General features: G+C 34.5%; 1 protein-coding gene across 2 annotated transcripts in view; it reads right to left on the minus strand.

Moving 5' to 3' along the window:
- Positions 1–24,649, minus strand: part of SP4 (Sp4 transcription factor) — a 76,048-nt gene that overhangs the window by 14,792 nt on the left and 36,607 nt on the right. For both annotated transcript variants that reach the window (XM_012780993.3, XM_012780992.2), the window contains exons 4-5: positions 15,205–15,433; positions 10,592–10,791 (exon numbers count right to left, since the gene is read on the minus strand). In XM_012780993.3, the coding sequence (XP_012636447.1) occupies positions 10,592–10,791; positions 15,205–15,433 (429 nt within the window). The remainder of the gene's footprint in view (positions 1–10,591; positions 10,792–15,204; positions 15,434–24,649) is intronic.

Here is a 24,649-nt window from a genome sequence, read left to right on the forward strand (position 1 = left end):
TTAATGTGGCCTTCCAACATGAAACGGTTCCTTACCCTTGGCTTAGATTATTGACTGAAAACCTTTCCTTTTAATAAAAGCATTCAATGCTGTAAGTTTCCTCTAAGCACTGCTTTACCTGCATCCTGCAACAAATTTTATTATGTTGTATTTTCATTTAGTGGAAAATATTTTGTAACTTGCCTTGAGACTTCTTGATTCATGTGTTAATTTCCAGATATTTAGGGATTTCCTAGATATTTTTGTTACTTGATTTCTAGGTTAATTCTATTAGGATCTGAGAACATACTTTGTATGATTTTTATTCTTTTAAATTTAAGGTATGTTTCATAGCCCCAGAATGTCTACCTCTGTGAACGTTCCATGTGCTCTTTAATAAAATACACATTTTGCTGGAATATTCCTTACAGTGGGTTTTTATGTAGACACTGCAGTTAAGTCCTTTTTAAAAATGCCATCTGACAATCTTTCCCTTTTAATTAGTATTCTTAGACCAGTTGCACTTTGATAATTACTGGTTTGATTAGGTTTAACAATATCATTTCATTATCTGTGGTTTCTGCCTCTGTCTTTCATGCTTCAGTTTCCCTTTTTCTCTTTTTTTTTTTTTGTTTTCTTTTTCCATATTAGAGGATGAGTAACTCTTATCTAAAATGCTTAGGACCAGAATTGTTTCAGATTTTGAATTTTTCCAGATTTTGAGCAACCCTAATTCAAAAATCTAAAATCCTTAATGTTCCACTGAGTATTTATTTTGAGCATTATGCCAGCATTCAAAAAGTTTCAGACTTCAGAGCACTTCAAATTTCCAGTTAGGGATTCCTAACTTGTGTTTGAATACTGCTTAGTATTATGACTTAATTTATGAAATTATTAAATTCTATAATAATTTCTCACTATATATAGAATATCTCCTCTCCCAATCTAATTATTTTTATGTTTATAAGGCTTATAATATACATACCTAACTTCACAATATACATACCAACTTCTATATTTTAACAGTAAAACAAAGGTTTTCAACTACATAGACTTCTTTATAATCCCTTATTTATGTTTGCCATATGTATTAGACCAACATACAATGAAAATTTACCAATGTTATATTTTTTTACTGTAAGTAGTCATAAATATTTTAAAGATTTAAAGCAGAGGAAAAATAGTCTGCTTTACCCAGGCATTTACAGATTTTTTTTTTTATTTTTTGCCCTTCCTTCATTACTGAATTTCAGGTTTCTCTCTTGTATCATTTATTTTTACTCTGATGAACTTCCTTAGCATTTCTTTTGGAACAGATCTGATGACAACAAATTCTCTTAGTTTCCATCATCTGAAAATATCTTTATTTTGCCTTTGTTACTGTACTGTTCTGAGAAATGTTGACAGTTCTTTTCTTTAGCTGGCCTCCATAGTTTCTGAGAAGAAATCTGCCATCATTTGTAATTTTGTTTCCCTATATGTAATGTGTCATTTTACTCTGACTTCTTTCAAGATTTTTTATCTTTGATTTTCAGCAGATTGATTATGATGTGTCTGGACATGGTCATCTTTCAGTTCCTGTTTGGGATTCAATGAACTTCTTGAATCTATAATTTACACCTCAGAAGTCTCAACCATTAATTCTTCAAATCTTCTCCTGTATCAATCTTTCACCTCTCTTTCTGGGAACCTGATGACACAAATTTTAGATCTTTTATTACTGTACCATAGATCCTGAAGGTCCATTTTATTTTTTGACCCTCCAATCTTTTTCTTCTTTGTTTCTTAGTGATCGATCTTTAATCTCCCTGACTTGTTCCTCTATTATCTCCATTTAGCTATTAAGCATATAATGGATTTTTTTACTTTTAATATTGTATTTTTTCAGTTCTAAAATTTCCATTTGGTTCTTTTTTATAGTTTTTATAGCAGATTTCTTTGCTGAAAACTTCTACTTTTCCATTTATTTCACTCATGCTTACCTTTAGTTGATGGACTATGGTTATAATAGCTGCTATAACATCTTTATCTGATAATTCCAAATCTGGATCATCTTGACATCTATTATCTTTTCCCTTGAAAAATAGTCAGTTTTATTTGGTTCATGGAATGTTGAGTAGTTTTGGATTGTATCTTAGACATTTGGATAATGTATTATAGAGATTCTGGGTCTGTTAAAAATCCTCTAGAGGATGTTTTTGTTTTAGCAGGCAATCAATCCATTTAGGTTAAAATTCCACCTTGCCTTCTCTGAGCAGGAGTTCCAACATTAATTCATTTTTCAAAAGCTTTGTTAGGCTGTTTGGGTCTGGCCAGCACATACTGGGAACTGGGTGGTGGTTTTTAAGATAGTTCAATTCATAAGGTCTTTGCTATGATTTGTTGTGTCTGCCCTGTGCACGTGCAGCTCATGGTTGAGCCCAGGACTTCTTTTGATCCATACAAAGAATTAGGAAACACTTTCATATCTCTTTTGAAGATATTCTCCATGTATTCCAACCTACAGCTGGTCCCTTTTTCTAGTTCTCTTGGCCAGAAAGCCAGGGTTCTCCTACTGTTCTGCACCTATACCATGGACTACTTTCAGAATAAAAGTGGCAAGAAAGAAAAATGATTCATTGGAAAACAAAAGTCCCATTTCCTGGTTCTTCTGGGCAGAGACATGGGTATTTCCAAGGGTTTTTTTGGTGTCTACTAGGCTGCCCCTACTGCAGTGCAATCTGCAAATGAAACTGGCTTTAGAGCACAGGGGCCACTTTTCTCCCACTCTGGTTAGATACAGAAGGTTTCTCCTAGAGTGTTTGCTACCTACACCTGAGACAAAGGAGGGAAACAAATTTCTGTGAAATTAACCTATTGTACACTGCTATTCAAGTTTTGGCTTCACTTCTCAATTGCCTGTTATTATTTGCTTTTTATACTCTCACTTAGATGCTTAAGACAAACAAAAACCCCAAGCTCTGTCCGGAGTTTTTAGTATAATCAAAGGGACAAACTGTAGATCGTTTAATCCATTTTGGCCAGCAACAGACTCAAAGGCAACAGTTTTGACCATTTCACACACTAACTGAAACATCTGTCTAAAAAAATTCTGGTAGAAAACTTCAATGCAATTGATGAGTTTCCTAATTCATCTATTTTGATTAAGGATATCTTATTTTATAAAAAACATTAGAGTTTCATTCCCAAAAGGATTTTACAGAATATGTTCAATTTAAGTTTGCAATTATTGACAAAATTACAAATATATATATGTATACCTTTATATGAAATTATATCCTGGATAAAACACTTTAAGCCATCACATATTATGAAGAACCCATCTTACAGTTTTAAAAAACTTTTTAGGGGCTCTTGTGGACTTTTTCTTAGCTGGTGAAAAAGAGTTAGAGGTATGGTTGAAGATATAATCTCCCTATAACACTAGTTACCTATAACCTATCTCCCTGTAACACTAGTTAAAATCATCCCAGGATTGCCTACTGCTCAGCAGACTATGGATGGCAAAATAAAATAAAACACTCCAGTAATTGGGCAAAATATTTACAATAGAATATTCACAAAAGTAAACTAAATTAATACAAGTGATGCATTAAATGTGTATACTTATACAATGTCTTTATTATAAATATTATTTATTTAGTTATATTATATTAGTTATATCATTATAATATTTGCCATTAACTTAAGTAAATATAAATCTTTTTTTTTTAAGAGACAGGGTATTACCCAGGATTGAGTGCAATGTGGCTATTCACAGGCATGATCTTAGCATACTAAGCCTTGAACTCCTAGGCTCAAGCAATTCTACTGCCTTATCTTCCAGAGTAGCTGGGACTACAGGTATGCACCACCAGGACCCCTGGCTAAATGTAAATCTTTAATGTTTAAGACAGTAGCATAATCACACCAGTTTATCTCTTCTCCCCACTGAAACAGCCATTAACGTAACAGTAAAGGCATAAAAGTGGATTAAATCTATGGTAACAAAACAAATAGGAAAGGAAGTCCATCAGCAAAACAATGATTGTATCAAATTTCTGCAAACTAGGATAGGGATTATCAAGGAAGAGGATATTTTCTGGAAGAGAGTCAATCTGTTTTCTGTAGTAACCTGTAAAAGTCTGGGACTCAAAATAGTGGGAAGGAGACATGGAGCATAAACAGAAAATTAAAGTCTGTTAACTCTACCATGAAAAAATTAGGGCAAAATATTTGAGAACTTGTATCTAAAGAAACAGTCCCACAGCATATTACTGTATTTGGTAATTAGGCATCTTCTAGTGTAACACACAGTTTCCCACCCAATTGCCTAAAATAAAAGTCACTGGAGCTCATGAAGTTTTCAAAACCTTTCACTTAAACATAATCATCAAGCAATATCAACTTGAATAAAAACCCAGGGTCACTAGATAAGTCGGGAAAGCCAACACTGCAAATAGATACAGACAAAGAAATTGCCCTGAAGGAAACATAAAATTTTAAATGAAAAATTCTATTATTTTCAGCAAGTGTCTACATCCATACAATGAGAACAAGAGGTAGTTTAAAAAAAAAAAAGTCTCTAGGCCTCTTCCTGGAGTCAGGAAAGCTAGGTTGAGGGGTTGGCACAGGGGGCAACCTCACTTCCCCTTGTGTGGAACTAAGTGACTTCCTTTCCTTATAACAGAATAAAGAAAGAAAAAGTAGTAACTTTACACTGGAGAAACCTGGTACACACTACATTAACCAATTCATCAGTGTTAACATCACCAATAAGAAGACATATTCACATTATGTAACCCCTTCATGTGATGTGATGAGAAAGGCACTAATGTCTGTGATATTCTTCCCAGCAAGAATTTATAACCTCAGACTAATCATTAGAAACCATTAGAACCAACCTAAATTGGGGGATATTCTACAAAATATCTAACCTAGTACTTTTCAAAAGTGTCAAGGTAATAAAAGACAATGAAAGAATTAGGAAATGTCACAGACTGTAGGAGACTATGGAGTTGTAACACATAAATACAACGTGCTACTCTAGATTGAATCCTGGAATGGGAAAGGTATATTGGTGGAAAAGTCTATAGTTTAATTAACAGTACTGTAATAATACTAATGTCTTAGTTTTTATAAGTTACTGTGGTTATATGAAAAGTCAGCATTAAGGGGAAGCTTGATGAAGGGTATATGGGGAATTATTTAAAAATAAATAAAGTTGCAGGGGAAATCAGGTAACCTATAACAAACTAAGAATAACAAAGGAAAGACCTTCTTGTTGGTAAAACAGATACAAGAAAACAATAGAGTAATGCCATTAATATTTTAAGAGAGTTTTCAATCTAGAATATTGTATCAGCAAACCCATGAAATTAAGTGGAAAGTGAAATAAAGAATTTTTCAGACAAATTTGCTTCCCTATCCTTTTTGTTAGGAAGCATTTCAGAATGTTTTCCCTGGGTAGCAGCTGGGTAGCAGTGCCCTACAAAAAAAATCAAATCAGTCCATATTGATTAGAAAGATGGAAAGTTCTAGAATAAAAAAAATTGAAAGGAGTTGATTACTGTTCTTGAAAATTTGAAATAACTAAAGGTGGTGATAAAGTTAGACAATGCAAGAAAAAAAGGCAATTAGAAACTCCAAGAAAAAACAAAAACCATACAAGAAAACAAATGTAACAAAGGTATATTATATAGTCATAATTTATTTACTAATTTTCAACTTTAATAATTAAACTATATAAAAAAGAAATTAGTGCAAGCGAATGTGAACATTTTAATCCTAAGAGGAAGAGAAGAGAAATAGTGAACTTTTAGGTGAGGTGAGAGCGAAAAGGGATGGGAAATGAAAAACAGACATAGTAATTATCCATATCATAGAGTGGTGAGTCAAGAGATAATATCTAGCCTGCATATAGTTTCTTTTATTTGTTTATTTTTCTTTTGAGACAGAGTCTCACTCTGTTGAGGGGACTGGAGTGCCATGGCGTCGGCCTAGCTCACAGCAACCTCAAACTCCTGGGCTTAAGTGATTCTCCTGCCTCAGCCTCCCAAGTAGGTGGGACTATGGGGTATGCACCACCATGCCTGGCTAATTTTTTTTTCTTTTTTTATTTTTAGTAGAGACAGGGTCTTGCTCTTGCTCAAACTGGTCTCGAACTCCTGACCTCAAGTGATCCTCCCACCTTGGCCTCCCAGAGTGCTAGGGTGCATGCAGTTTTAAAAACAATCTTAATGTCTTCAAATGGTGCAAAGTGAAGTAAATCCTTAACTCTCAATGCAATAAGTCAATCGACAGTGTCTAATATTGATAGTTCAATAAATAACCGTGTAAGTATATTATTTAGATAAATGGCAGTCATCCTAGGAAGAACAAAAAAGCAATGTAGTTAAAAGCGTAAATATGGTTTTCTCTGGGAAGCAGAACAGGGAGTGGGGGCAAAGAGTCTCCTTAACACACCAAGCTCTTCTCTATGATTTAATTTTTAAATACCATATCCATGTATCATTTTGAAAAACATTTTAAAATTTATTTTTTTAAAACAGCAAATAAATCTTCACTATTTCCAGCAGTAAATAAAAATAACTCTTTCTCCATTCATAGTAAGCCAATGAGTTTCTACTTACAGTAATGATTAGACATTGAATAAAACTTGGTTCCTAGGAGTTCAAAACCAGCCTGAGCAAGAGCGAGACCCTGTCTCTACTATAAATAGAAAGAAATTAATTGGCCAATTAGCAGGGCATGGTGGCGCATGCCTGTAGTCCCAGCTACTCAGGAAGCTGAGGCAAGAGGATGGCTTGAGCCCAGAAGTTGGAGGTTGCTGTGAGCTAAGCTGACGCCACAGCACTCTAGCCCAGGCAACAAAAAGTGAGACTTTGTCTCAAAAAAAAACAAAACAACTTGGTTCTTGCCTTGAATGATGAAGGCTTCCAACTTATATTAATTGCTTAATCAATACTTATTTTAAAAGATATTTTTCATATTCTTTTCAACAAATTTAATAAACACTTAGAATAGAACTTATGTTAATGGAGGGGGGAGGAAGAGAGGTAAAAACCTACCTAAGAGGTAAAAACCTACCTAAGAGGTATAATGAATACTATTTGGGTGATGAGTGACTTAAGCATTATAAAAGCTATCCATCTAACAAAAAACATTTGTACTCCCTTAATATTTTGAAATTAAAAAAAAGTTATTATGTTAAATCTTTAAAAGCAACAACTATAAGTATACTGATATCAAACTTAATATTTTTTAGGGTTAACATGTTTTAATTAAACAATTCTGTGTATGATGTATTTAAGGCATCTGAACCAGTGAAAATAAACAATAAAGTGTATTCGAGATTCTATTATCATCAAGCTAGCAGATGATGATAATGGTGTGGATCATTTTTTAAAAAGATGTGCCATGAATCATTCATCTTTTGTTCTGAAGTATATGTATATGTAAATCCGTGAATAGATTTGTTTTGTGTACCTGCATAAGTGTAGATGTGTGACAGAGAGGGACTTTACAAACTCATCATTTCTCAGGCAAAATGATGCAATCACACTGTGAGGTTCCAAATCAAACAAAGTGGCAATTTTTCTTGGCTTCCCTAACCATCCGACTGCTAATCCAGAGTGGAAATACTGCATCCTTTCATACAGACATAAATAACAGAGTATTTTTCTAAAACAGACATCAACATTGTTATGGGATTAATTTTAAATCACATATTTGCCAGTGTCAATGGGTGAGGTGGCATTAGAAACCTCAATGCAATACTAATACCATACAGAAAGGTTTTTGAAGCTTCTTTTTAAAATTAAAATTTGCAGGTTTAGTGCAATACTAACTCTTTTAAGGATTGAGCCAGTATACTTCCATAGGTTGAGTATCCCTAATCCAGAAATTTAAAACCCAAAATGCTCCAAAATCCAAAATTTTTTGAGCACTGACATGTCATCACAAGTGGAAAATTCCACAGAAGTACTTAACTTTGCTTCATGCATAAAACTGTTAAAAGTATTGTATAATATTACCTTCAGGCTATATGTATAAGGTATATATAAAACATAAGTGAATTTTATGTTTAGACTTGGGTCCCATCCCCAGGGTATTGCATTGTATATATGCAAATATTCCAAAATCCCAAAAAATCCAAAATCTCAAACACTTCTGGTCCTAAGCATTTCAGATAAGAGATACTCAAAAAAAAAAAAAAAAAATCTAAAAATGTTAGTGTCACCATGGAATTAAAAAAAAAAAAAAAAAGAGATACTCAAACCATATTTATTTGTGTCACTACTTTATGTGCATATCAGATAACTTAAGTTTATCATCTTTAATATATTTTATTTTTTTCTTTTCTGAGACTACTTTCTAATCTTAAAAGGGAGCTAATTTCTCAGTGCTGCTATTAGTATCAAATGAAGTAATACATTAAAAACCTCTGATATTTGGTGGCTCATCAAAAATGTCAGCTCTATTTCCCTTTTTGTCCCACATGTACCTTGGTACAAGTTAAAGTCTAATTCAGTAATTTACTCAAATTCATTTAATAATTAAATATTGAGTCCCAAATATGTACCAGGCATGCTCTCCTCAATAGAAAGGGTGGGTGTTCTGAGCAAAAAAAAAAAATGAAAACTGCTCTGCCAAATGTAAACACTTACTAATACAGGCTAGGCGTGGTGGCTCATGCCAGTAATCCTAGCACTCTGGGAGGCCAAGGTGGGAGGCTCACTTGAGTGCAAGACCAGCCTGAGCAAGAGTGAGACCCTATCCCTACTAAAAACAGAGAAAATTAGTGGCGCATGGAGGCACACATTTGTAGTTCCAGCCACTTGTGAGGCTGAAGCAGGGGGATTGCTTGAGCCCAGGAGTTTGAGGTTGCTGTCAGCTAGGCTGAGGCCACTGCACTCTATCCAGGGTGGCACTCTACCCAGGGTGACAGAATGAGACTCTGTCACAATAAAACAAAAGACAAAAAACCTTAATATAAACCTACAGTAGTTAAAATAGTATTGTATTGGTGTAGGAACTGACAAATAGATAAAAGCATCCAAAAAGAGAACACAGAAATTGAGCCACACTTAAAGGAGACATTATATAAGGGAATTATCATTACAAATCAATAGAGAAAGAAGGGGCTATAGCAAAAATGGTTTTCTGTATGGAAGAAAATTAAAACTGTATCCATTTCATTCCATCATCACAAAGAATTTCAAGCTGGTAAAAGATCAGTCTTGCAAAAACAAAACTTGAAAGCTATTAGAAGAAAATGTTTTTAAAAACGTTATGATCTTGGGATAGGAAAAAAAATCATAACAAAAAGTAACAGCAAAAGTTTTATATTTGACTAAATGAAAACGTAAAACTTCCATATGACAAAAAGTAGCACAAAAATAAAAGACTAGCAATACAGGGGTAAACTGTGACAAGTAAATCATATGAATAAGAAGGAAAACAACTCAAAAGAAAATGAGAAACAGAATAAACAGAAAAAAATATAAATGACCAATACACATGAAAAGATACTTAATCTCACTGATAATCAGAAAAAATGCAACTTTAAAAAATGAAAAAACATTTTAGATTGACAAAATTTCTCAGGCCTGACACTACTGAAGCTCTGGTGAGCACACAGTGAAGTGGGAATCATTAATCACTGCTACTGAAGTAGAGACTGTAACAGCCACCTCAGACATTCTTTAGCCATCATCTAGCAAAATCAAACATATACATTCTCTGTGATTCAATAATTCCACTTCTCATACATGTTAACTGTATGTTCACATCAGCAAAGTTTGTGACAGCAAAAGAAAAAAAAAGCCTAGCAATAACCTCAGTTTGGGAAACAGATGAATACAATGTGATAGTCATGTGATAGAATACTATACAGCAACTAAAAGAAATACATCTATGGAAATATACATACATATAAAATTTGAATAGATCTCAAAACAGAATAAGTAAAATTTATAATTTCAAAACATATTAATGTAACATTTCATAATATATACAAAATAATATTTTATATATAGATCCATGAATATACATAAGAGTATTAAAAATGTACTGAAAAACTTAGACACATTAAATTCATGGTAGCTGTTGTCTTTCAGAGGTAGAAGGGCAAAGATGATGTTGACTTTATAAATCATTTGTTTTATTAAAAAACCCAGAAAATATAATATTAACAACTGACAATTCTGAGTGAGGGTTATTAAGTGGATGTTTGTTATATTATTCTTGATACTTTTGTGAATTTTCTAGATTTGTTAAAAAAAAAAAACTAATGAAGGTCACCATTAAGATCATAATTCAACTCTTTTCACCTATTCAAACACTTATGAAAAATAATATGTAATTTCAACATGCTAAGAATATAAGATAAACAGAATAAATCTCAGATCATATAAATATGCTGATAAAGCTTACAAAAAGTAGAATAAAATACATCTTAGAAATGAGGTAACGAATTTTGATCTTAAACATCTTCCACATAAGTGCTAAAGTGAATGCTTTCCTCTTCATTTGCATATTTCCACTTTGACAGCTAAATTATCAGTAAAATTTTTATCTAAACACTGAAAAAATAAGTAAAAAGTACAAGTCCTAAAATAAACCAACTAACCTGTATGGGTTCTTCTATGTCTCTGAAGCTCATCACTCCTTGTGAATCTTTTGCCACAAAACATCCAGTTGCATATAAAAGGTCTTTCTCCAGTATGCCAGCGAAGATGTGCTCGTAGGTGAGATGTTTTGCCATAAACTTTTCCACATCCTTCAATATGACAAATATGCTGTTTCTTTTTTCCTGGTTCATTACTGCCTCTAACAAAAACAAAAGCCAAACAAACATTAATTCATTACCTAATACTAGGCTTATAATTATGGGAAAACAAGAAAGAATCAAGGTGATTAAATGATGTTTTTCTGAATAGATTTGTTTGACCACGATGCCATAATTGTAGCTAAAAATCAGAAAAATTTCCACTAAAGGAAAAATAAAACAAGTCTGTATACTAAACACAAAACTGCTATGAAAATGTGTTAATCTGAGAGTTTATGCTCTACTATGGACTTCATGTTCTTTTCCTAGTCAGCTCTTCCCTAGGGAAAAAAATCTCTTTAAGCTTTTCAAGGTACTTCAAAATTCTCTTCTGAAATACCAAAAAGATAGCCAACTCCAGCCAAAAGTGTAAGGTGCAATTATATTTCCAGCAGGACAGTGTGAAGATTTCCATGGACCTGCTTCTCACTGAAACTGGTGAAAACTATAAAAATAACAAAAAACACTATTTAAAGTCTCTGGAAATGGTCCTACAAGCAAATAACAGCAAATAAAGAAACACTTATTCAAGAAAATCTCACAGAACTCGGTAAGAACAGTGAGAGTCTGTGAACCAACACTCACCCCTTCCCTTCTCCCTTTTCCCTCCCACCTCCATGACATAGGAACATTATAGAATGTTGCAGCCAAGAATAGGGATCCCTCTCTTCCTATCTCCCAGTTAGAGGGCTAGTTCCTCCAGGAGACATCTGCATTCCTCATCCTAACCTCAGCTACCTGTCGATGAGGCTAAGTTCCAAGCAAGTGTGGGTGAAATGCAGCCCTCAACCTTGGGACATAGGCTCTGCCTTGGATGTGGTGTGATGAAAATGCTGAAGTCCAGACTGCTCTTGACCTGGCCCATTCATAATTTATCCAGTGTAGGTTCTAAGCCTGCAGAGGTAAGCTGAGAAGACCTGAGGCTACTTCTGCCCCAGCCACCAAATGCTCAGCCCCTAAAGCAGGGGCATCACTTGGAGAGAAATGTGTCATTGTTCCAAACCCCAGCTGGAGAGCCATGACTCAGAAATTTTAGCTAGAGGGAGAAGCACACCATAAAACAGAGAGCTCCAAATCTCTTCCTAAAGGAAAAGACTCCAATTGCTACAGAGTATGACGTTTAAGCCTAAGGATGCTCTCAAAAAAAAAAAAAAAAAAAAGAAAAGAAAAACAAAAAAAACCCTGGAGATTGTAGCAAAAGGCAAATGGGTGGAGACTAGTAGATTCATTGGAGATAAAAGGCAGGCTAAAATGTAGGCTGGCTATTTTGCCAGAGAAAAGCAAGTAAATAAAGCTCAGAGGAGCTGTCCTGGGGTCAGAATAAATGTCAAACACTGAGATTAGAAAAGGTCAACAAAATTAACAAACCTTTAAGCTATACTGACCAAGAAAAAGAGAGAAGACTCAAATTAATAGAATCAGAAATGAAAGAGGAGACATCACTACTAACCTTACAGAAATAAAAAGGATTACAAAGGTATTCCTATGAACAATTCTAAGCCAATTACTTAGATAACTCAAAGGAGATGGACCAATTCCTAGAAAGATAAAACTGACTCAAGAGCAAACAGTTAATCAGAATAAACCTATAACAAGTAAAGAGACTGAATTAGTAATTAAAACTACTCACAAGAAATGCCCAGGACCAGACAGCTTTACTGTTGAATTCCACAAAACATTTAAAGCACTAATACCAATTCTTCACAAACTCTTCCAAAAAATATAACTGGAGGGGATACTCCTTCTGTAAGGCCAGAAATACCATTTCCAAAACCAGGAAAAGACATTACAAAAAAGGAAAACCACAGACCAATAACTCTTATGAGTATGGATGTAAAACTCCTCAACAAAATACTAGCAAACTGAATCCAGAACCATATAGAAAAAATTATATACCATGACCAAGTTAGATACATCTCAGGAATGCAAAAGTGCTGTAATATCTGACAATCAATTAATATAATATACTATATAAACAGAATAAAAAACAAAAACCACATTATCAAGTCAACAAATGCACAGAAGCATTCATATAATCCAATACTTTTTCATAAAAATATTTAACAAAATAGGAATAGAGGGAGCTTCCTCAACTTGATTAAGAGCCCCAGAGCTAACATTATACTTATGCTTCTCCCTTAAGTGTTAATAGAAATAAAACAAGGATGTGTAAGTTTGCCAATTCTATTCAATACTGTACTAAAGGTTTTAGATAGGGCAATTAGGTAAGAAAAAGAAATAGAACTCCTCCAGAGTGGAAAGGAAATAGTAAAACTATGTCTATTCACAGAAGACATAACCTTCCATATAGAAATCCTAAGGAATCCAGTTAAAAAACTATTATTACTAATGAAAGAGTTCAGTAAAAGTTGCAGGATACAAAATTAATATATAAAAAAATCAATGTATTTCTATACACTTGCAATGAGTAATAAAATAGTTCCATTTACAATAGTATCAAAAAGAATAAAACTGGAATAAACTTAACAAAAGTGTAAATCTTGTACTTAAACTACAAAACACCGATGAAAGAAGTCGGAGAAGCAGCTAAATAAATAGGAAAACACTACACATTCATGGATCAAAAGACATAATATTGTTTAAGTTGGGCATAGTCTCCAAACTGATCTACAGATTCAATGCAATTCCCATTAGAATACCAACTGGCTTCTTTGTAGAAATTGATAAACTGATTCTAAAATTCACATGGAATTGCTAGTGTTCCTAAATAGACAAGACAATTTTGAAGAATAACGAAGTTGGAGGACTCAAATTTCCTAATTTCAAAGTTATTATAAAGCCAAAGTAATCAATCAGTATGGTACTGGCATAAAGACAAACATACAGATCAATGTAATAGAATTCAGTCCAGAAATAAACCCATGTGTCTATGGTCAATTGATTTTCAACATGGGCCAAGGCAATTAAAGGGGGAAAGGATAGTTTTTTTCAACAAATGGTGCTAGATGAACACTTACCTAATGCCATATACAAAAATTAACCCCAAACTGATTGAGACCTAAACGTTAAGAGCAAAAACTGTAAAACTCTACCTCGTGCCAAAAAAAGAAGAAAGAAAAAAACCCTAGGAATCTTCATGATCTCTGAATTGGCAATGGATTCTTAGATATAACATCCAAAGTGGAAACAATAAAGAAAAAAATGGATTTCAAAATTAAAAACTTTTGTGCTTCAAAGAACACTATCAATCAAGAAAGTATAAAGACAATCACACAATGGGAGATAATATTTGCAAATCATATATCTGATAAAGGACTTGTATCTAGATTATATAAAGATATAATTCAATAAATACAAAGACAAATAATATAATTAAAAATGAGCAAAGGATCTAAATTAACATTTCTCCAAAGATACACAAATAGCCAAAAAGTACATGGAAAGATGGCGCAAAATCATGAGTCATCAGGAAAATGTAAATCAAAAACCACGCTAAGGTACAACTTCAGATCCACTAGGATAGTTATAATCAAAAAGTCAGATAATGACAAGTACTGGCAATGATGTAGAGAAACTGAAATCCTAATACACTGGTGGTGGAAATTTAAATGGTTCAGCTACTTTGGAAAACAGTCCTCAAATGGTTAAACACAAGAGTTGCTGTATGACCCAGCAATACCATTTCTAGGTATATAAGAGAAAGTGAAATGAAAATATACGTCCACACACTTATATGAATGTTTATAGCAGCATTACTCATAATGGTCAATGAGTGAAAATAAACTCAAATGTCCATCAAGTTAAATAAGATAAACAAAATATTATATATATCCATGCAATGGAATATTATTTATACATAAAAAGGAATGAAGTACTTAGCATGCCACAATATTGCCTGAACCTTGAAAACATGCTAAAGGAAAGAAGCCAGTCCCAACAGACCACATATTGTATGATTCCATTTATATGAATTATCTGGAATAGGCAAATCTACAAAGACAGAAATTAGCTTAGTGGTTGCCTAGAATGGAAAGGTTGAGGGGATGAGAAGGTGATATCTAATGGATACAGAATTTCTTCTGGAGATAAAAAGTTTCTGAAATTGATTGTGGTTATGGCTACACAACTCTGAATATATTTAAAAACCATCAAATTGTACACTTTAAATGGGTGAACTGTATGATGTGTGAGTTTTATATCAATAAATGTGTAAAAATTTTGCATTATATATGAAAAAGGAAAACTGTTTTTAAAAAGTGTAAGGTACAAGGCAGAAGACCACTCAAATCTCATTCCTAAAATAACCCAACTTAATTCCCTTTGTAATATTATATCTCAGTTTCCAGGCTGCAAAGATAGTGAGGTTCTAATGCCCAAAGTACCAAACCAATGACTTGGTTTTAACTACTATTTTATGCCTTCCATAGAGAGAGCGTTGAAGATAGAGCACTTACCTTCCTTCTCCTTCCCTACAATTAGGACAGGAACAGGCAACTCTTCGAAGCCTCTTGCCAGGTTGTACCTCTTGATCAGAAGTTTGCTGGCCTTGCTGCAAATGCACTTGTGTGAGTTGGTCAGGACTAACAGCACCTATCGTAGCATTAGCAATTCCTCCAACTGCTACAGTTACAGGGGCTATAGTAGCTTGCTGGACTTTTACTCCATCTTGTCCTTGCTGCTGACCTAAAAAGGAAGAAAAAAAGTATTATAATGTTTTCTATTTCTAAAGAAAGGATAAAAAATTCCAAGTGGGCATTTTAAAGCTAACACATTTGTTCTAATAATTTGTGTAGAGTACAAAAGTAAAGGGGTTAATGTGCTAATCCTCCTAAAATATTAATATTCTTACTTTAGTAGCTCAAGTAGCTTCTTTAGATGACAGGACTATACATAAATCATTTAACCTTCTTTGTGGCTTAATTTCTCTCTCCATCTAAAAAATGAAGATAATAATACTCCCTACACCTACCTACCACACTGAAGTACTGTATGAATTCATGAAACATCTGAAAAGTACTCAGATGAAAGATGCTTTATTACCATTTCCACAGTAAGCGACATATATCATTCATGCTGAGAAAATACAGGAATGAAAAGTCACTAAACAAACGATTAAGTTTCATGGACATTTCTCATTTCTAAATAGTTTAAGTATATATGTCTTTATTGATTGATTATCCATTTTTTTAGTAACACAGAAAGTGCTTTTGTAAATGCATAACCACCTATGATGATTACATATTGTCACTATAATCATAAAAAGACATTTAACATATTATTACTTTATTCACTCATGTTATATAGCTTAGATTTCATCTGTCAGGTTAGTACATATACCAGGTTAGCTTCTTCACTTAGGGAAAAATATAATAAATAATACATAATATGACCAAAAAATATCTATTTGTATGGCTTAACTTTATCCTGAATTACAATGTCATATAATTACCTTTTCATTCTCAGAGTTTTACATTCTCTCCATCAGGTATGAAAATATCAAGTATGTGAATGGACTGAAAACATCAATTTATAAAGGAAGGCTCCCACCTCAGAGATTTGATATAAGGATTCAATGAAGATGATTTTTTAAAAATCCTTTATCACCGTGCCTGGCACAGAACTGTTCATTACTTGTTAGCTATTATTACTATCAGTCTCCACTGAGTTGGGTGGCAATAAAAAATAAAATATACTAGCAGAAATAAACATGTGGTACTTTAAACTTATGGAGCAACCAAGAAAAGCCAATAAAAATTACCAAGTGAGAAAACGGCAAACATTTTCTATACAAAATTATTAATAAACCTCTGACTCTCCCAGTCAAAGTTAAGCTCACCCTCCTCTGTGTATCCACAGCACTCTGAATCCTTTTGGTAGCACCCACAACTAAAATACAAATTACAAAATATATTTTGTCACTGTTTTAGTAAGGATACAAACCTCTACTGAAGTTTACATTTTGTTCATCTTTGACTTAGCAAGATGTGATAAATAAAACAAATTGTTAATTTATTACTGTGCACTGGGAGATTCTCAGTTTCCTCAACTCTAAAATATTAACACTGACCTTCCTAAATTCTTGTCCCCTACCCTAACTACTCTGAAGAGTTGTTTTTGAAGATCAAGTTGACTTTCCAACAGGAAAGGCTATATAAATCGTAAAGTGATACATAAATGTAAAGTATAATTATTATGTCTTAGTGTTATCATTTGAGCACATATTTAGTAAAACCAGATCCCTTAAGGATGACCTTAGCTAACCAAACTATTCAAACTATTTGTGTGCCTAGAAGCACAGTGATATACATACTCCCTGTTTACTGCAAAAAAAAAAAATAAATGCATTTCTGGAAATGGGAGTTCTGTCTGAACAAGCACTACACAAAGCCTTTACTGCATGGTCCCTATGGAGATGCAGGCATTTTAAGTTGGCAAGTATTCTTCACATCCCATGAAGTCATAAGATATTTCTGGCCACAATTTTTCCAGCTACTATTCATACAACAGTTGGTCATTTCTTTCAGGTGGCAATGCTATTTAAGATAACCTTCATTATGTTAAAGAACTGCTAGGGATTTCTGATCCTTCAGATCCCTTGACCATTTCCTTGATACTTTTTAATCCTCCACATTATCAGTGTTTAGGTACTCAGTGCCTGAACAACTTGGCAAGTTCTTTCAATGAATAATGCTAGGCAAATCATATTTCAGTTTATATATTTAAGCCTGATAACTGACTTCTTCACCTAGATGTCTCACAGACTGCTCGAGTTCAACATACTAATTTTCTTTCATTTCCACTGCTACTAATAAGCCACCAAACCACAGCAAGATCTCCAAGGTCCTGCTTAAATTTAATTGTATCTACCTTTCAGATCTCATCTTGTATCAGTATCTCCTTTGCTCTTTCTGCTCCTGATATACTGGGCTTTCTTTTGGCCCTCAAACAAATCAAGCTCATTCCCTTCTTAGGGCCTTTGCCCATATTCTCCAGTCTGGGTAGGGATGCCTTTGCACCCAGATCTTTGCATAGTTGATTCCTAATTAATACTCTGGTCTCAGTTCAAATCTCTCCTCTTTAGAAATACCATTCCTGACCACACCATCTAAAAGTGGTTCCCCTCAATATATCTCTAATATCATTACCCAGTTTTGTTTTGTCTTAAATTATCATGTCTTTTTATTCTATTTTTTTTTTCTGTCTTCATCCACTTCTGAATGTTAAGTATCAGGAAAGCAGGGATCTGGCCTGTTATGTTCACTGCTACAACTCTAGTATCTGGAACAGTGATCAGAACATAGTAGCCACACAGTAACATATACCTAATAAAAAAATGAAAGTTTGAAAATGCAAAATGAATTTATCTTCCAATCTTGCTTCTATTAATACTAATGCCTCTTTTGCTACTCCTAGTTTCATTACTCACAATCAAAACTTTAACATGTCAACTTGTAGGCTATTTCTTTACCCATTACATCCAGCAACTGTCAAGTTATAAAGGTGCTCCTGCATAACAGTCCTTGCACTTATCTTTCTTTTGCCAGCATCATCACCCTGATCCAGGCCCTTGTAACTTTGTGCATTTACTAGCCTAAATGGACCCTTCCCTCCTATCTCATCCTTCAGACTTCTGCCAGAAAATCAAAGAGTGGTGTTCTGATGATCTCACTTCCATGCTCAATAACTTTCACTCATTCTTTATTGAACAAAACCTAACATTCAAAGTAATCCCCATACAGACTTAGTTCCTAGTTCACAGACTTCCTCCTAATGGGCAAAACCAACATGCATTTTCTCAGTGAGCAATTACAAGATTGCTCTGCTGCGTTTGATGCCACTGACCATTACACATCCTTCTTGAAATTTGACTCTGAGCAAACATTCAACCTCCTCAGAAACCCCTTCTTCTCTGTTAGCTCTTTAAAATCAGCATTTAAATAAAAGTTTATGTCACATTCTTAAGAGATTTATCTACACTGGTTGCCTTTACGCATCTCTCATTCTCAACTCAAACCACTGAAATTAAGAATACATCCCATCACTCTGCTGAAAATCATGACAGAAGTTAACTAATAATTTCTTTGTTGGTAAACCCAGAGATATTCTTCCCCTCGATTTTACTCCAACTCTCTGGAGCCTCTGGAGCTGCTAATCTCACTCTTCTTGAACTGCTCTCCTCCTTGGGCTTCACTCATACTGTTCCACACTAGTGTTCCTCCTACTCCTCTGACCACCCCCACTGCAATGTTCTTGCCAGGCTCTCCTCGCTCTACTCTAGAAAGGCTACTCTCCAGGGTTCTGACTTCTCATTCTAACTCTCTTCTTAGATGATCTCATCCACTTTTATAACTTGTAAAACCATGTATAAGCTGATGTCTCCCAAATTTGTACCTTCTACTCAGGAGTGTCATACTCTCACTGTCAACTGCCAGGGAACATTACGAGCCCAGATTCCTCACAAGCAATCTAAGAACCAAACAGGTTACCTAACTTTCCTAATCTAGTTCTTTCTCATTAATCAAATAGAAAACTTGGAAGTCATTCCTGACTCCCCTCCATCTCCTTCATCCCTCACAAGAGCAGCTATCGTTTTATATCCACTGTGTGGTAAGGCACTTTACTGGATGGTTTAGAGATGTTATATTACTTCACTTACTCTTCACATCCGTATAGGCAGGAAACTAAGGTTCTGAGGGGTACAAAGAACATCCAGGGTCACAAAACAAGCGACAGAGCTGAGGTTTGAAACCAGGTCTAGCTAATTCCAAAGGCTATTCTCTTTTTGCTGTATGTATTACTTTTATTATTCGATGATCCCTGTTGAGTCTATGTCTTCAAAATATCCCAAATTTGTCCATATTCTCCGTCTCTATTGATTGTACATTAGTGCAGGGTCTTATCACCACTATATCAGTTTTCTCCCTTCCAATCTCCATCCTGCAGGTCTAGTTTCCCCAAAAGTCAATGAGCCCTCCATACACTCACTACAATAAGGTCAACATTTCCTAGCATAGTACATAAAGCTCTTCATAATCTAGCTCTTGCTTACTTTTATAGTCTCATCTCTTGGCACTCCTCCTCCACTCCCACTCTCACCACCACCACCTACAGTGAACTCCTATTTTCTTAATATTTCCTTAACGTTTCCTTAATGTTCCATGTTTGATTGTCTCTGGGCCTTTAAGTAATATAGCTGGACTATTCCACATTCTTCCCCCCCAAATCTCCATCTCCCATTATCTGGAAAAAGCCTATTCCTCTTACAGAATTCCGTTCACATGTTATCCCTTTGAGAAGTCTTTCTGATAAGTTCCTCTCTCAGTCTGGCTCAGATATCTCTTCCTTATTGTCCCATAATATCATGTGCATAATTTTATTATAATAATGGACAAGCTATATTGTGAACGTATATTATAAATGCCTGTTTATTTAGTCTTTCCAACTAGACTGTAAATTATTAGTCTTTAGGAGCTAAGTAAGCCTCCCTTCATTTTTCCTTCCTAAAAATGTACTGCCTGAGTATGTTAGACTTACGAACACATGATCAACCCATGTGCTAGTAGATGCTGCCACTATGTTAAAATTATGAGCACAAAAATTTTTCCTAAAGTATAAATTTTTTAGTAGGATGAGTTGGATACAGTATGACTTACTAACTAGGGAATGAAATTTGCATTAATAAGACTACTGCTAGTTATAAGTCAATCAGGAAAATTAGAACTATAATAAAAAAACAAGCATAGGAAAAGCTGTTAGATGGGGGAGGAAGATGGTTTGTTGAAATGGCTATGTATTCCATTTGTCAAGGAAAAAACTGGTGATAAAAATGTTAGAATATATAAGCAGCTGTGCCAAATGATAGCACTGGTGACAATGTAAAAGGTAAGTCATTACAGAAACTATACATTTACAGATATAAAACACCATCAATATTGGAATCACTGAAGGAAAAAAGTTACTTATTATTTCTCCTCTGAAACTTTAGTTTCTAATCTCTCTCCTACCACTAAAACCGTGTAATAAAATAATTCTTAAAATAACTCAAGATTTCTTGGTATTGTAACTATACATTATGGTGCAACAGATTGAGGATGGCCCTTCTTTTCTTTCTTCCATGCAGTCAGAGGTAAAAACATTCTAAGGCTGCTTGGAGCAGCTGAGCCATCTTTCTTACTCATTCTTTTTTCAGTCTGCTTTTTGCAAATATAGAAACTGGGCCAAGGTAACGGGAAGGGGGGGATGCTGCAGTTGGTTGGTAGGTAGCAAGATATTAGATTGCTAGATAGTCAACAATGTCTAGAATGGGTGTTTGAGAAAAACTTCATTTTTCACACATTTTCCTTTGGCATAAGTAGTCTTTTGCCTCAATAGAGTAGTAAAGATCTGAGGCTTGAATTTAAGTTTAGAGGAAGAAGGAAAAGTAGGTTTAACTAGTAAAGGAAAATGGTATATTCCATATAGATTAGCCTAGTTCTCTGGATTTTGAGGCAGTGAGCCTGCACCTAAGCCAATAATTTCTGATCTGAATTTCAGTATATCTAGCTCCCTGAGACATCCCTCAAGGATTGGTAGAATTAGAATTTAAGTATTTCTGGGTTTGCTAATCAGATTCCACAACTCGTTCCATTATAATTTTAATCATAAACTATTTCCAACAAAAGCTGCTCAGGACGGAGGACATTTGTGTGGTTTTATGTCATTTGTCATTTGGCTAATGAAAGTTCCTGGTATACTAGAAATATTCCATGAATGCTTCCTAAATAAAGTGAACGATAACCTAAAATCCACATAAACATAGAAGCTTTCTTATGAAACTAGGCCAGCAGTATATCATAGGACTACTAGATGACAGGTAGTTTGCAATACACATGTAACACAGGTGGCAAGACAGTGAGAAACCAAAGAAGTAGATATTTTACCACAATTCCCTCCTGATTCACTGATATAGCATTCAGATCATTTAGGAGCTGATTCCAGAGAATAAATCACAATCTTGCCTCCAAAATCATGTACTTCTCTCTCAGGTATCAAATCTATCACATAACATTTGCTACCCACATTCAACAAGGTCTTTTTTGAAAAGAATATTATAAAAATTTTTTACTTAGAAAAAAGTTGCAACTAAGCTTGCCATTTAGAGACTAGGCTAAGATTTCTCCCTTTCTAACTATTTTGAGGAAAGTAAATTGTTTAGTATTACAAATACATACACTTTTTCTTTCCTTCTGATTTTAAGACCAATGCATTCTCACCATAGAAAAGTATGAAGGAGAAAAAATGCATATAATAATTACTCATAGATTACCACTATTATCATTTTGATGTAATGATCTAATGTTTATTCTAATCTTTACTCAGTGCATCTTGACACTAATGTAATTCTACTACATAGCAATTCTGTATTCTGCTCTTTTATTTTGAACTCCCAAGTTACTACAAATTCTTTTAAAATAACATAAAGGTACATCATCATTTACATATACCAGAATTTACAAAACCATTAGTCTACTATTAGTCATTTAAATTATTTCCAAATACTTATTATAAGTAACACATAAGTAACATAAATAATGAGCAATTTGAACAAAAATATTTTTTCTTATTTCCAAGCAAGAGTCCTAGAAGAGAGATTACTAGGTCAAAGGGTATGAAACACTTGTAAGACTATATACAGATTACAAAATTACAGGGGTATACATAAGAGCTGCAACCATTTACATTTCCACTAGAAGTATATGAAAATCCTGATGCATCTCATGCACAAGAGAAATTCAGCAGGATTTTAAAAAGCATTTAACAAGCAAAAAATTGATAGCTCACTGTCCTAACAGAAACAATTCCTGCTCTCCCTTCTAATATTTTATATTTCCTGAAGGTCTACCAGGGGTCCTCAAACTACGACCCGAGGGCTGGCGCCGAGGACATTTATCCGGCCCGCCTGGTGTTTTTGCCACGGCTGCCCGTCCTGCTTAGCAGCTGATTCATTCCAGGCCCACAGTGCGCATGTGTAGAATGTGCACCGCACTCTCCAACGGCCCTCCAACGGTCTGAGGGACAGTGAACTGGCCCCCTGTTTAAAAAGTTTGAGGACCCCTGGAAGATAAATAATAGATCTATACAAGAAATGAAGAATTAAAGGGAAGTAACAAAACTGTTATGATTTACAAAAGATATAATTATATATTTGGAAAACTATGGAAAATTATTAGACAAACTAATGACACACTATTAAAATATGACATTTCAGCAAGATGGCCAAATACGAGATCAACATAAGAAAATCAACAGTTTTCCTCTACACCAGCATTAAACAATTCAAAAAGAAAAAATTCCAATCATAACAGCAACAAGGAATACCTAAGAAAATCTAATTAGAAATGTATAAGATCTTGAGGAAGATTTAATAAAGGACATAAAACAAGACCTGAATGGAGAGAAATATATGTCCTTGGATGGAAAGAATCATTATTATAAATGTGTTAACTTTTCTAAAATTATTCTATGAAGTAAATGCAATCACAAATTCAAAAATTTTTCACGAAACTCTAGTTGATTCAACATGTAAAATATCAGCTAAGGCCGGGTGCGGTGGCTCACGCCTGTAATCCTAGCTCTCTGGGAGGCCGAGACGGGCGGATTGCTCAAGGTCAGGAGTTCAAAACCAGCCTGAGCAAGAGCGAGACCCCGTCTCTACTATAAATACAAAGAAATTAATTGGCCAACTGATATATATATAAAAAATTAGCCGGGCATGGTGGTGCATGCCTGTAGTCCCAGCTACTCGGGAGGCTGAGGCAGAAGGATCGCTTGAGCCCAGGAGTTTGAGGTTGCTGTGAGCTAGGCTGATGCCACGGCACTCACTCTAGCCTGGACAACAAAGCAAGACTCTGTCTCAAAAAAAAAAAATATCAGCTAAGACAATTTTGAGAAAGCAAAATAGTAGAATAAAGGTATGTTATAAAGCTATAGTAATAGCTTAGGACTAGAGTAACAGAACTGAACACACAGACTAAAACAGACTGTGTGTGTATAAATTTGGTATTAATAAAAATGACACCTCAAATCAAAGAGAAAGGAGAAAATAGCCAAGTATTTTGGCTTGGGACAATTAGCCATTTGAGTGTACACAGGTTGGGGAAGAAGGTTTAGATCTCAATCTCTTACCATTCACAAAAGTAAATTGCAAACGTTTTTTTAAAACTTAAATGTAAATATAAAAAAAAACATAAAATAGAAATATTAGATGAAAATACAGAAGAACCACAGGATCTTCTTATACAAGATCACCAAACAAAAGACAAAGGAAAATACTGATAAATTTGACTGCATCAAAATTTAAATTTCTGGGCAGCCATGGTTATTCATGCCTTATAATCCTAGCACTTTGGGAAACTGAAGTGGAAGGATCACTGGAGGCCAGGAATTCGAGAACAGCCTAAGCAACAGTAAGACCATGTCTCCAAGAAAACAGAAAAATGAGCTAGACATGGTGGGATGCACTTGTAGTCTCAGCTACTCGGGAGACTGAGGCAGGAGGATCACTTGAGCCCAAGAGTTTGAGGTTGCAGTGAGCTATGACTTCTCCTTCAAAATATATCCAGGATCCAAGCATCACTGCTACTGCTTGCACCTTTGTCCAAGGCAGCATTTTTTCTTTTGCTTGATTATTACAATTGCTTCTTAACTGGTCTCTATGCCACTACTGCCCTCCTTTCTTCTATGAGTCCTATAATTGCCAGAAAAATCACTATAAAATGTAAAGTCAGATCATGTCACTTCTCTGGTTAAAATCCTGCAATGGTGCCCCATTTCATTCAGAATAAAAGACAAAGGCCTTATAATCGCCTACAAGGTCCCTTGTAAACTATCCACCCATTATCTCCCTAATTTCATCCTCTG

The sequence above is a fragment of the Microcebus murinus genome, chromosome 9, assembly GCF_040939455.1.
Source record: "Microcebus murinus isolate Inina chromosome 9, M.murinus_Inina_mat1.0, whole genome shotgun sequence".
Lineage (NCBI taxonomy): Eukaryota > Metazoa > Chordata > Mammalia > Primates > Cheirogaleidae > Microcebus > Microcebus murinus.